General features: G+C 39.5%; 1 protein-coding gene across 1 annotated transcript in view; it reads right to left on the reverse strand.

Moving 5' to 3' along the window:
* The window catches only part of LOC124260548 (pancreatic triacylglycerol lipase-like), a 22,608-nt gene continuing 9,884 nt past the window's right edge, over nt 1-12,724 (reverse strand). The window contains exons 4-11 of the mRNA XM_046694874.1: nt 8,232-8,340; nt 7,754-7,870; nt 7,480-7,599; nt 5,224-5,339; nt 4,696-4,828; nt 3,631-3,744; nt 2,817-3,018; nt 1-213 (exon numbers count right to left, since the gene is read on the reverse strand). Of these exons, the coding sequence (XP_046550830.1) occupies nt 138-213; nt 2,817-3,018; nt 3,631-3,744; nt 4,696-4,828; nt 5,224-5,339; nt 7,480-7,599; nt 7,754-7,870; nt 8,232-8,340 (987 nt within the window). The 3' untranslated portion in view covers nt 1-137. The remainder of the gene's footprint in view (nt 214-2,816; nt 3,019-3,630; nt 3,745-4,695; nt 4,829-5,223; nt 5,340-7,479; nt 7,600-7,753; nt 7,871-8,231; nt 8,341-12,724) is intronic.

Below are 12,724 nucleotides of genomic sequence, written 5' to 3' on the forward strand. Positions count from 1 at the left end.
TTGAAGTATACGAACTGAAAGTGTCTTTATTGGATAGAAACATCGGCCATCAAACAAATCATATCATGTACATATTAAATAACTAATTATATTTAGGTAATTGGTAATCTATCATGCAGCCCCTGGTCACTAACTCATCAGCAGGTGCTTGAAGCTGACAGCTGTTTGGAACTCTTGTTCTCCACTGCAACGTTAGACCCACAAAACTGGAATCTGCAACGATGAAATAACATGATGCACTTTAGGACCCTGTCATGTGCATTACAGAAATAACAGTGCAGGGAGAGGCAATGAGCTGTCTCACCATGAGGGATCATGTCAATTTAACACTACAACCACAGGATCAAACAGATGCCTTTGTTTTATTCATGGTGGTCGGCAGAAGTTGTTACATTAAGGACTAAGTGTACATGGCCAAGTGGCATATCTCCACCATGAATATATAATATAGAATACTGATGAGAATATCAATGAACAAGAACCATCTCGAATAGCAGGAGTACAATTCTATCTCTATGATTGTGTTTGTCAAATGATAAAGACTTTAAATCAAAATAAGACCGTATGTGACCTTGAACATGTAAATTAATTTTAAAAGTTTGAAACAAAATACGAAAAATCCGTCGAAATAGCTAAATCATTACGTGAATTCATGTTAAATGAACATGTCATGTACCAAGCAATGCCTGCAACCCAACAATAAGATTACTCGTCAAACTGAGAGTATTTGACCACAGTATCACAAATATTCATTGTCTAAAATAAATGCATTGTCAATACAGGTGATCCATGTGATGCGATCATATCCTTGGACCGTCGTCTCATGCTCACTATGTGAAGACTGTTTCACTGTTCAGTGAGAGCATTGTCGAGTTCCTGTAGAGTTACAAGAAGGAGAGGACGTTATGAGAGGCCGATCTACAACTCGTTCCAAGGGGGTTGAGGTCCGCTGGCCGGACTGCATGCGCTGCGGATCATCGTGTCCTGCTCTTAGTAGGCATCAACGTTTCTGGCACAATGAGACCGTGTGTTATCGTCCATGAAGTCCTGTCCGACTGGACTGCCGTACAACATCATGTAAACGTCCGCGATGTTATCCGTGTAGCTGCTGTCATTGTGTCACGCAGGACATGGAAATCGTTGTCAGTGAAAAGAACTGGAGCCCATTCTTTGTTTTCTCCCATTGACGTGATCATCATCCCAATCCAAACGTGCCTACTTGCTATGTCGGGCCGGTGGGATGCCATTGCAGGCTCTCTGTGATCACTAGTCTCACGGAGGCGGCTGCGCGCTGCATAAGTAGAAACGTCAACGCCATCGGCATTTCACAGGTTATTTCTGTGTGCGGGGGCAATTATGAAGTGATGACGTTATGGTGCAATCTGGAGAAATCTGTTTTTCGGCTTTGTGGTGGAACGCTGTCGATCACCTGGTCGTTTGGTAGCTGATCTGGTATCAGCTCTGCATACCATATATACTATTCCCCCCAAAAAGAAACGCACAGGCCAGAAATCTGTTGCGAAAATGTTGTAATTTCAAACATGTATAACTCGTCCACAAATAGACTTTAGTACTTGAATTTTTACATCAGTTTAGAAGAAGGAAATGTCTATACAACCAAGTGGATGATTTCAGATAACGGTGACGATGAGCGCAATGGTGACGACGTAGCAAGGTCCAGACGTCGGGTCTCCTGGCTCTCAGTCCAATCTTTCTCAACCTGTTCCGTACAGTTTGACGGGGTATCCTCCGAAGTCCAGGCACCCTTGCTGCTGATTTCCCACCCGTGGCAGTACGATCACGCAAATGTAGTACCCGGATGTACCGATCTTCGGCTGCACTGGTGACTCGAGGTCTGCCTGTACGGGGACGGTCATTTGTTATACCTGTTTGGTTGTAACGAGCTGCAAGCCGTGATATCGTGCTCAGACTAACATTCAGACGCCTGTCATCAGAAGATTGGTAATTTCCAGCGTGCATTCTTTTAGTTGCGATGTTACGTGTCGCAGCGTCAAGACGTGGCGTAGTGATTTGACCTTGAAACTCCTTCAAAACGAATGCCGATTTCCGAAAGTAATCTGGATTTTCATAGCCAGACAATGCATGCTCTTTGCTGTACAATTTCAACTGGAAGGGGATTTCTGTTTCGTTGAGGCGATGCCTATTTAATCATTGTAAGAATTCTCATCAAAATCAACACTTTCAGGTAAAGTCGATTCTTTACTTGTTCAATTGTGTAAAATCATGTTATGAACACTTTTGTTACATATTTTGACGATTGTTTGAACACAATAGGTAATTAATAGATTTTAAAAAATACAAAACGTCTATGCGTTTCTTTTTTTTTGGATAGTATATCTGCCTGATTGTACGGTCGTCATACGACGTCTTAAGGCTTAGGGGAAATAAAGGCAGTCAGTGGGCAAATGTTGTGATCACTGATAATGACGTGCAACGATTCAGTTACGATATTTCCAAGAGGTTTCCAGTCACCTTGTGCACATCATGCCTTGAATCCAAGCTTCTTTCTGCGTGTTGTGAAATCTGGCTCACCCAATCATTATATATCTTCATAATTAGATACCATGAAAATCATAAACTATAATCATCATAACATATTATATCTGTGTTTCCTTACAGAGGGATAGATGGACGATTGATAGATGGATGGGTAATAGACAGATGTGGAGAGGTGATCGATGAATACATTACTGTATCGATGGAAGCTTGGTGGATGATGGGGGACAGTTTGGTAGACAGATCGAGTGAGTAGAGGGTCGAACTTGTAAACAGTACTTCATGGTTATACTACTTACTGTTGTGTGTTCTCCCCTTCTACGACCTTCACCTTCGATATAAAGAGAGTAGGGTGGCGGAAATTAAGCGGGTTCCAGTCTACAGGTTTGTACCAGTGCGCATTCTCCTCCCACCGGAAGTTAAATTTGGTCATCTGGCCGATCTCTTGTGGAGTTGTCACAACAAAAGTGTAGGATTTGCCGGGTGTCAAATCGATATGGCTGAAATATCCAGAGAGAAGCTTTTTGAAAAGAGATAGAGTATATTTTCTGTAAAGAAGTGCATATAAGTACCTGCTTTGGTAAGAAGAAATGTACGTTTCAATCTTTTTACGCATCCTTCAATTCTTTTTACGTATATAGTGATAACAGGATTTATGGAACGTGGACGGCTTGCATTTGGAAAGATGTTGTAGATAAACATGTAATCAAATATCGAACATTACGTGGTCCCACCTGTGGGTTATATGATCACTATTTGATATTAGTTTACTCGTGTTCATAAACGCATGTCTTATAATCATGGAAATTGTTTTGTCACTGATATAATTACGTACGTTTACTAAACTGACATTTAACTTTCAAGAAATTACATAATGTAACGTGACACAATCGATACTAAGTAGATTCTAAGCTGTGTCGTGTCCACATGCCTAGGTGAAAGTACACCTAGAGAAAACTGTACCATAGCAGTTATAACAACAATTGAAGTGAAATTATAAAATTCAAAACAAAACAGGATATTATAATAGTAATTTCTACATTTTAACTATGTATAAAAATGGGCTATAGATCGCTAACAACTGAAGGTGAATTTCCCAAAACAGTTTAATGCCGTCTGTGCTGAATTTCCGGTAAGTGCTGCCGGTAAGTGTTGCGTATAAATCGCCCCTCTCTTCACGGGACCCCTGTGGCGCACCAAATGTAATCTGTATCTGGTAGTGGAACCCTGCGAAATACGTATACATGTATATGTACACACGTACATACACACACACACACACACACACACACACACACACACACACATGCAGTTACTTACATGATAATGCACAATATACTCTCCGAAAGAGCCAAACACCATTTCTTACAATGCATTATTTCCATTATCATATCCAGTGAACATATTGCTAGTTTCAGGTAAAACATATATTTTAATTTTAGTTTGAATTTCTTTAAGCAAAACCAACTCAACCTTTCCTTCCATGACTCTGTACGCAGATGTTTTGGCATGACAAGGTAAGGTTAGGACCAAGGTTAAAGGATGACAGTATATTTCACATAACCGGGTGGATGGAGCAGACCGAAGAAGTATAATATGTGCAGCTAATTGTCTCAACACGTGAAAGCCCTCAAGTTCATGTAAAACATAATCGCAAAACGTTATTATTAAAAGCATGATGTTAAGCATGACGGATGCTGAGGTATACCAATCAAGACCTTGGCTATTGCTGCATGGATTGTAAATATGTTATGATGGAATTTTCTAAGGTACCGTTATTATTAAAAAGCATAAACTGATTTTCATCTTTAAATGTCACCTCTTGTGTGTAACTGTTGTTACACTGTGTCTGGGTTCAAGCATATGTTTTTAACACCCACATAAGTGTGTTGTGTTTTCAGAAACATGTTTGCCATATGTTTAAACTGAGAGTGTTGGTTAGACCTGACATTTTGGAATGAATGAATTGTTTGCTTATTCAATATAGCAATCGGTCAGAAAAACTGAAGTTGCTAAGACATGTTATTGCACACTCATCTGATTTCTGTAACTATAGGGTCACCTACATCACTGTGTCATACTTTACCTGACATTCTCAAGTACGATTATTATTAAATGATCCGTTCGTGAAACAGATTATAATAAATTGTCTGCTTGTGGATAAACGACATTACTTACGACAATAGGGCGCGTGCAGACCAGTCTTCAAGAAATACTTCACTAACGTTTGCCCGTTGTTTGGTTTGACACGGTCACCATGGTAACCCATGTAGCCACATCCGCCGCCGCTGCATGGAATACATTTGCCAGCCTAAAAACATTTGAGGCATTTCTGGTTATTGCGCTCCATAACCTCAGATGTTATCCGTGTGTTTCACAAAGACACTAACTACTTGCACTTACAGCTTACATTCGACCGTGAAACACAGCCCACCAATTGATCCAGAAGAAAACAGCACGTCACTTGCTGTACATGTTGTTCAGTGCTATTGCTATGTCAGCATTTATCCGACCTTGCCATGGCTCCCTTCGAGAAACGTAACACACACCTAGCTGAGGCTTTTATGTTCTTTTCACGACGGCTTTAACATTTTCCGCTCTTCATATTTACACAGAAAAGATAAGCTATTACGAAGAGATATAACTAAAGTCAATTATATCAATTCTAGTTTGACACTGAATAGCAGGTTTTACTTCATAACTTACACTGAAATCGTCGTAACTGTTACACTTGTAAGCTTCGAAAGGACATTTGCTATTGATGGATTCTATGAAGAGCGCATGTGAGCGTATGTGGCTGCAAGCAAAGAACTGGTGGACGCCTGTTAACACATGAAACACAGTTGGATTAACATTATAAGAAATTGTGAGGTCACAAGGATAGGTTTTCAATAATTTTCTATTTGATTGAATCAACTTTATCCCTTAAATCCATGAATGTTAAAGTGCTCCGTGCCATTTCCCAAATTGTAACAATAGGTTGAACCAACGGAATACAACTGTGAAATAACACGGCTTAGATATATGTAATAATTACTGCAAAGTAAGCGCATTGCCATTAGACCAGTCAGTGGCAATATATAGCATATATGTATACATATTAATATAAGTAATAACTTTATACTGAGTATTAATAACACTCACAAGTAAGCTTGCTGCAACAGTGGTCAAGCTTTCAGTCTAGGCATGTTTGTCCTTTTATACACTAGTCTATATAACCTTGCATACTATGTTGAAATATTCTACGCTTCTCTGGAAAATTACACTTGAAAAGCATCTAAATAAGGTAACACACACGCGGTACTACATTAGATAGATAAGTAATATTTTGCCGGCAACGAATTATTGTTGAAAATTAACTTTACTACATCGTACTGAATCTTAAAGGAAACAATGTAATACAATAATTGTTCAAGAATACACCAGACTGCCAAATAGCTTACAGTTTTCCCTTGTGTTTATTTCGGAATATATATGGTACCCCAACCATATTTCCAATGCAGCAGATGTTTCAAATGACCGAATGCAGTTCAATATGCGTGATGTCCTGTTTCTTTATCAAATACTGACGTTTCAGTTAATCATTCTTATCAGAGGTGTGCTCTTCAGTTTCATTCCTGAGGAGCGAATACCTATTTCCATTACGACTTTTGACATATGACTTAAGTACAAAAAGAGTCGCCACTGCGAGTTTTTGAAGTTGAACAGATGTCAAATTATACGTACCGAACCCTTAAGAATGTCACTTCCTTCCGGCAATGTCACAACACATTTGACAATTCGTCAAAGTGAGGGCTCCCAAGAGGTCGCATGCAGTCGCGATTGTTTCCGAAATATATCACTTCGCTTAAGCTGACTTACATCTACATACCGTCTCCCTCCTTGAGATCACTACACGTCACTTAGATCAATGTTGAGGTATCACAGATTATTTCAACTTCTTTCAGATTGACGTGTGACCTTTCTACTGTTCAAAAGTCATACTGTTTATGTCATTTTAACTACAGAATATTCATGGCACATCATGACTGCCAATTTGTCAGGAAATATGTTAGAAATTATGACCACGTCGTAAAAGGCTCCTCTCTAGATCTATATATCACATGGAACATGTTTCTCTTTTTGTAAACCTCTCATCTCAAAGATCTTCATGTTAACGGTTTGAACATCACTAAGTCTTTTCAGAAGGACGCGATTTTCTATGCGTAACAACAGTCAGCAGTCTCTCAGGGATAATCTTGTGTCACCATTAACTTCAACCACAGACATCGATAGGTTTGTCAGTTTGAAAATACAACTTTATTCTGGGGCATTTAAGTAGCAATTATTTTCTAGGGCATTTCGAGAATAATCAAATATAGATTAAAGCTTTAATTGAAATAGATATGATAAAAGAAAATACTGACTATTGGATATTCTGAAATATAAATTGATTCAGAAAGTAAGATGTAGATATGTAAGTTTTGTGTGACTGACACTTCCAAATTTGACCGGTCAGTGGCTAAGAGTTATCTCCCATTGTTGTCATGCTTGCAAGTGTGTTGAGGTGAACACCTGACTAGATCTCTCCATGTGTTTCCGACACTTGGGACAGAATATACTTTCTTTTACGCGAACACCTGCTACCATCGCAATTTGAATGTGATTCATAAACAAATGCTTATGATCTAGTCGGAATCATACAATGGATTCAGCTTTTAGCAAAGGTTTGATATACTGTGTCAGATGTATTGGTCCCTTTTGGTTAGAAAGTCGGTCCCTGTTCATCCGATCTGGAAAATAACACTACACACTTCCTCACTTCTGTGCTTAAATATGTTTCAAAACACGATGCCATCCAGTTGCTGTGTCTAGATCTATTAGAAATATGTTTCTGACATGCGAAATTATCACTTTGAAGTGGCATTATGTCTTTGTGACACATACAATTGTGAGGCAATACATCAATGTACGTAATCTCACCGCCTGGAAGTCCCTCGATCTTTACATCTGCCACTGCGTTCTTCGTGTCACATCCGGGCTGTGTTAGTCCGCCATTAGGGTAATAGTCCACGTGACCGCACGGTTGTTTCATCCCGAGACCTGAGAGAGATACGATATTTTAAAAAGTATACCACATCTACGTGGTTGCTCCGATCATACCATCACAAGAAAACGTGGTATTATATCAGAAACACTATCAACAGTGAAAATTACACCACCAAACACGGTTGGTTATCATTGCAGTAACACATGCCCAGTTTAAGAATTGATTCTCCATTGGTGTGTATGATGTCCACAAACAGGGCGTCGGTCGGGTCGAGCCTCACTGTAACATCAGTGTCCTGGAAGTAGGGTTCTGCTGGGTCGAGGCCTGGGCGAAAAGAGTCATTCATAAAGCTATTGGAAATTAGTGCTCACGTTTTAGCAAACCTCCTTTACCACTAGTTATTCTGGTATCAATGTGTCGTTTACTTTGATGACACCATGTGAAGTAATTGTTTCTATTGGGCATTGGGTCAAAAATTCATGTGAGGAAAGTTAAGGGCATAATCATTCACATGTTAATGTATCCATTAATTTATTCATCGTTGCTGGAATATTTACATTTATTTATTCTGGTTTCCAGAAAGGTGTTAGTTTGCATGACCTATCCATTATTACTTTATTTTGTTATAATGGTATTGTTGATAAAGTGGTTCAAATGTTTCCTCGTTTTTCATTTTAAATGTTACCCGTGATTCTTCCAATGTACTGAATTCTTTCCCCTGCATAACCAGCTGTATGGGCGCCCAAACTATGTCCAATCAGATGAAAGTCTTCAGGCTTGGCATGACCCACAGTCTGTAACACATGCCATCGTTACAAAAACAACTCAATGGCACAATTAGTAAAGCGATGTGACGTGAGAACAGTGTGGCTAACATCACATTAGCCGGTCTCAGGACAAGATGCAGATGGCACGAAGATGTATGTAATGCGCTTATGAGTTAGATAAACAGTGGCCAGCCATGGGATTCACCTCAAATACTAAACAAAACACAAATATAATATTTGTTTTGTTTAAAATAAGTACATAAGAGGCCATTAAAATACAATGAACAAACATTTGTGATGCCCCTCAAAGAGGTTTGGATGTGGATTTTCGTCCAACCTTAAAAACTGATATGAATATTCATCCCCAGACAAAACATACAACCTAACCAATTCCCCTGAAACACAATGTCATAAAGGACAGCACCTGATGCCGACTAATGGTGGTCTAGTGGTTAAAGCGCCCTTTCGTCAGACCAAAGATCCTGGTTTCATTCCCCATGTGGGCGCACTAAAGCAAGCAGGATGTTGATTTCTCCCTCCCGATATGGCGTCTCGGATATTGATCAATGTATTGTATAACCCACTCTTGCATTCCCCACCGCTCTAGTTTTTCATGTACATAGACAGTCTGAATGCCTGCGACTCGTGTTGTTAACATGTCTGCAGGTCTTAAATGCTAATATGGCACGCTGTAGCTTCTCAGTTTATCAGTAAATATTTGGGCTTCAATTTTAGAACAACCATCTCGATAGCGATACAAATTAACGTTTATTATAACACTTTATCCAATAGTCTTGTATCCGCATCTATATTGATGGGTCAGACTGACTGACTGAGTTTGGTTTTACGCCGCTTTAGCAATATTCCAGCAACATCACGGCGGGGGACACCAGACATTGGCTTCACACATTGTACCCATGTGGGGATTCGAACCCGAATCTTCGGCGTGACGAGCCAACGCTTTAACCACTAGGCTACCCCACCGCCCCTGATGTGTCAGAATTTATTCTTAATGCAGACAAACACATATAACAACCATTCCCAAATATTCATTAACTAGTTCCATCGAAAGTAAAGTTATAGCCGAGCGCTATCGAAAATAGAAACTAAGACAATAAATAAGAAAGTTCCCTGTTGAATAGAATTACTTGCCTTGAATATCTTAAAAATCAGTCCTTCAGACACTATTTTAAATAACATTTATTACCCTTCCAAAGAAAGTGATAGACAGTTCTTGTTATGTCATTCACATGCCAGTAAATCACATATACTTTGAACAACTGGAATAATTTCATATATTATATACTATGGACTCGTCGTTTCTTCAGAGTTCTTCAATATATTACTCAGTTGTTAAATATGAGATCAGTCCATGCCGAACGTTCTCGTGTAGTTGATCACAAGAGGCGATCTACCAACAGTTTTTCGGGGTTTCACATTATATAGTCATTGGTGCTTTCTGCGTTATTACATATTAACTTTCCATGCGAGCGTTTGTATCAGGTTTGTATCATACGGTGTACAAGCAGGAACTCACACGATTCATCCATTAAATCGGCTTAGATCACATTAACGAAAATGCGTGACCAAAGACAATTACAATAACAATTCTCTACCACAGAAAACGTGACCATTCTGGCTTTAAAAAGACTAGATCCCATCACGAAAGTCATGATCCCGCAGGGCACATGGTGTAATATCAGATCAGCCTTGATCACGCTATGTCTTCATGTCGAGCGTTTCCGAACTACGGTGATGATGGTGGCATATTAGCATGAAGTCACTTTTGTAGTGAGTGAGTGAGTTTAGTTTTACGCCTCACTCAGCAATTTTCCAGCTATATGCCGGCGGTCTGTAAATAATCGAGTCTGAGCCAGACAATCCAGTGATCTACAGCATGAGCATCGATCTGCGCAATCTGGAACCGATGACATGTGTCAACCAGGCCAGCGATCCTGACCACCCGATCCTGTTAGTCGCCTCTTACGACAGGCATGGGTTACTGAAGGTTCATTCTAATCCGGACCTTCACGGGTACAATTTTGAAGACATACGACCAAGAAGCAACCTGGTATCGATGCATCTTTGCATCACATACACTACACATCGTGTCATGACAGACATAGGATGCCAGGGGGGACTGTGTTGACCATAGCAGGCAGTTGCACAATTTGTCACGTTCACCACATTCATAAAAATGTGAGCACAATAATGCATGAACAATAAAAAATACTATAATAAAAAAACAGTAAAGAAGTACACGACAAATATAATTAGTACACGATAACTAGAACACCCCTGTACCAAGAATCACCGTACTATTTACAGTACTAGACATGCTAAGAATATACAAAAACACCATATCTGCTGTAGCAACACAGTTGTCTTGGCTGATATAGCTTTGCTATTTATGGCAGCGGTCAAACACAACAGGCGCCCACACACAACAAGATGTCAACTTTGATTAAAGCCAGTTTACACAATCACATACGTATAAGGGTTGGTCTTCGTGGTCCATTGGACAGCGCGTCTGTCTGAGCGGAAAGTCGGTGGATCGATCGCCAGCCGCTTCATTTTATTCTCATTACTTCCATGACGTAAAGATGGCATAAAGATGGCATAAAGATGACGCACTATGACCAAACCGGGTTCTTTGAGTATACTATGTCGGAGTTGAATGTAGTAGACTGTATAATAGTCCCTACACATGAAGGTCGAAGGTTCGATCCCCGAAAGACGTTAATAGATTGGACGCGTTACTACTCTGTCTGGTGCTCGACATTAAATGAACACAAAAGGGTCCGGTGTGCTTGGATTGTACAGTGTCTGAGTAGGATTTCGATGTTGACCCGCGGCATGGTACCGTAATAGGCTAGCACTGCATTAGGCCGAATGAGGCACTCACCTGCACATGCCTATAGGTATATGTATGTACACACATTCTGTCGTGACGTGGTGCGGTGGCTTAGCCTAGTGGTTACAGTGTTCGCTCGTCACTCACTCACTCGCTGTCTTGACTATGTCTTACAACTTGACTTTAACTGTCATACAAGTTAACATTTCACCAATATTTCTAAGAATGTGACATCGGACTCGAAATTTAGTGATTTTCTACATCACTTTTATCGTGTTTAACATTCTATTAAGGAAAAGACATTCCTCGAACCGCTCGAACAGCTGCAAATTTGCTGGTGCAGGGTTAAGTAATATTCACCCACTCACTCACTCTAAGATGATTAATAATAATCATTAAATTATTACATTACGTCTTGATGACGTTCACGTGATAAAACTGAGCCAAATTTACTTAAAACCTAAATTATTAATCCATGCTTTATGGGAGTTTGGATACTCACACACTGAACAGGTAATAAAATGTGACTTATTAAATCTTTAATATATATTTGAGGGTTGTTTTATCATTTGTACAACGTACGGTGCATGGAATGGGGTGGATCAATCCATTAATTAGCCCTTTCCGAAGGTATATAATTACGGAATTTACAGATTTGATTTTAAACCCGTCAGAAGTAATTCTATAATAGTGCAGGGCAGGAGTATACAAATCAAACATTGATTCCACAACAGTCTCGTTTCCTGTTGACTGGGTTCCGTCCTATTGCGCAACTTAGTACAATAACAGTCCTGAATTTTGAGACCAATTCATTTAACTGGATACATAAATATGGATAAGTATTATTTGATACATCTAAGCACTTGTATATTGCAACACTACGCTCCTTATAATCCTTGCAAACATGCAGTGCAGCGTGCACTGTCGTATAACGAGCACTGACAAACAGAAGCCTGGAAATCGTGGAAATCTCAAAACGAGGCTCTGCCGCTAGAAAAGTTTGGCGGTCTGGTACGGACTTGATATTATATCAATCACATTGTGCGTTATTGAACTACACTGAATAAGTGGAAAACACACATAACAGGTGTAGCCAATAAGCCAGATGCATTGTGAATCATTTTACGACCTCATCAAACTGGGGCAGTCTGTGACGTCTTAGTTAATGTCATGCTGCCTACACCTCGCCATAAATATAGAAATACGATGTTATTAAAGTTTAAAATTGAAATTCATTTATAACAACCACTTTCTTATGAAACAAGGAATTGGAATTCAATGTAACCATAGTTGTTTGTGATGTCTATTTTCACTTTCACACGAGAAACTTCGGATCGGCTGAAAAGTAGGTCATTGTCTGAACAGGTTAATGAGACTCATGTTTAGGTTTGTTTTTAACATTATACATGTAGGTAGAGCAAACGGTATTTTTAAATGCCCACATTTTATATTGGACCGCATATCGTTCTTAATGATTACCACTACACATGGTCAACTTGCAAAATACCGCCAAGTGTCTTTACAATGATAAGTTTACCAAGAACTTTTATAGCATCA

Source organism: Haliotis rubra, unplaced genomic scaffold (genome assembly GCF_003918875.1).
Source record: "Haliotis rubra isolate DU_JTF1 unplaced genomic scaffold, ASM391887v1 Scf769, whole genome shotgun sequence".
Lineage (NCBI taxonomy): Eukaryota > Metazoa > Mollusca > Gastropoda > Lepetellida > Haliotidae > Haliotis > Haliotis rubra.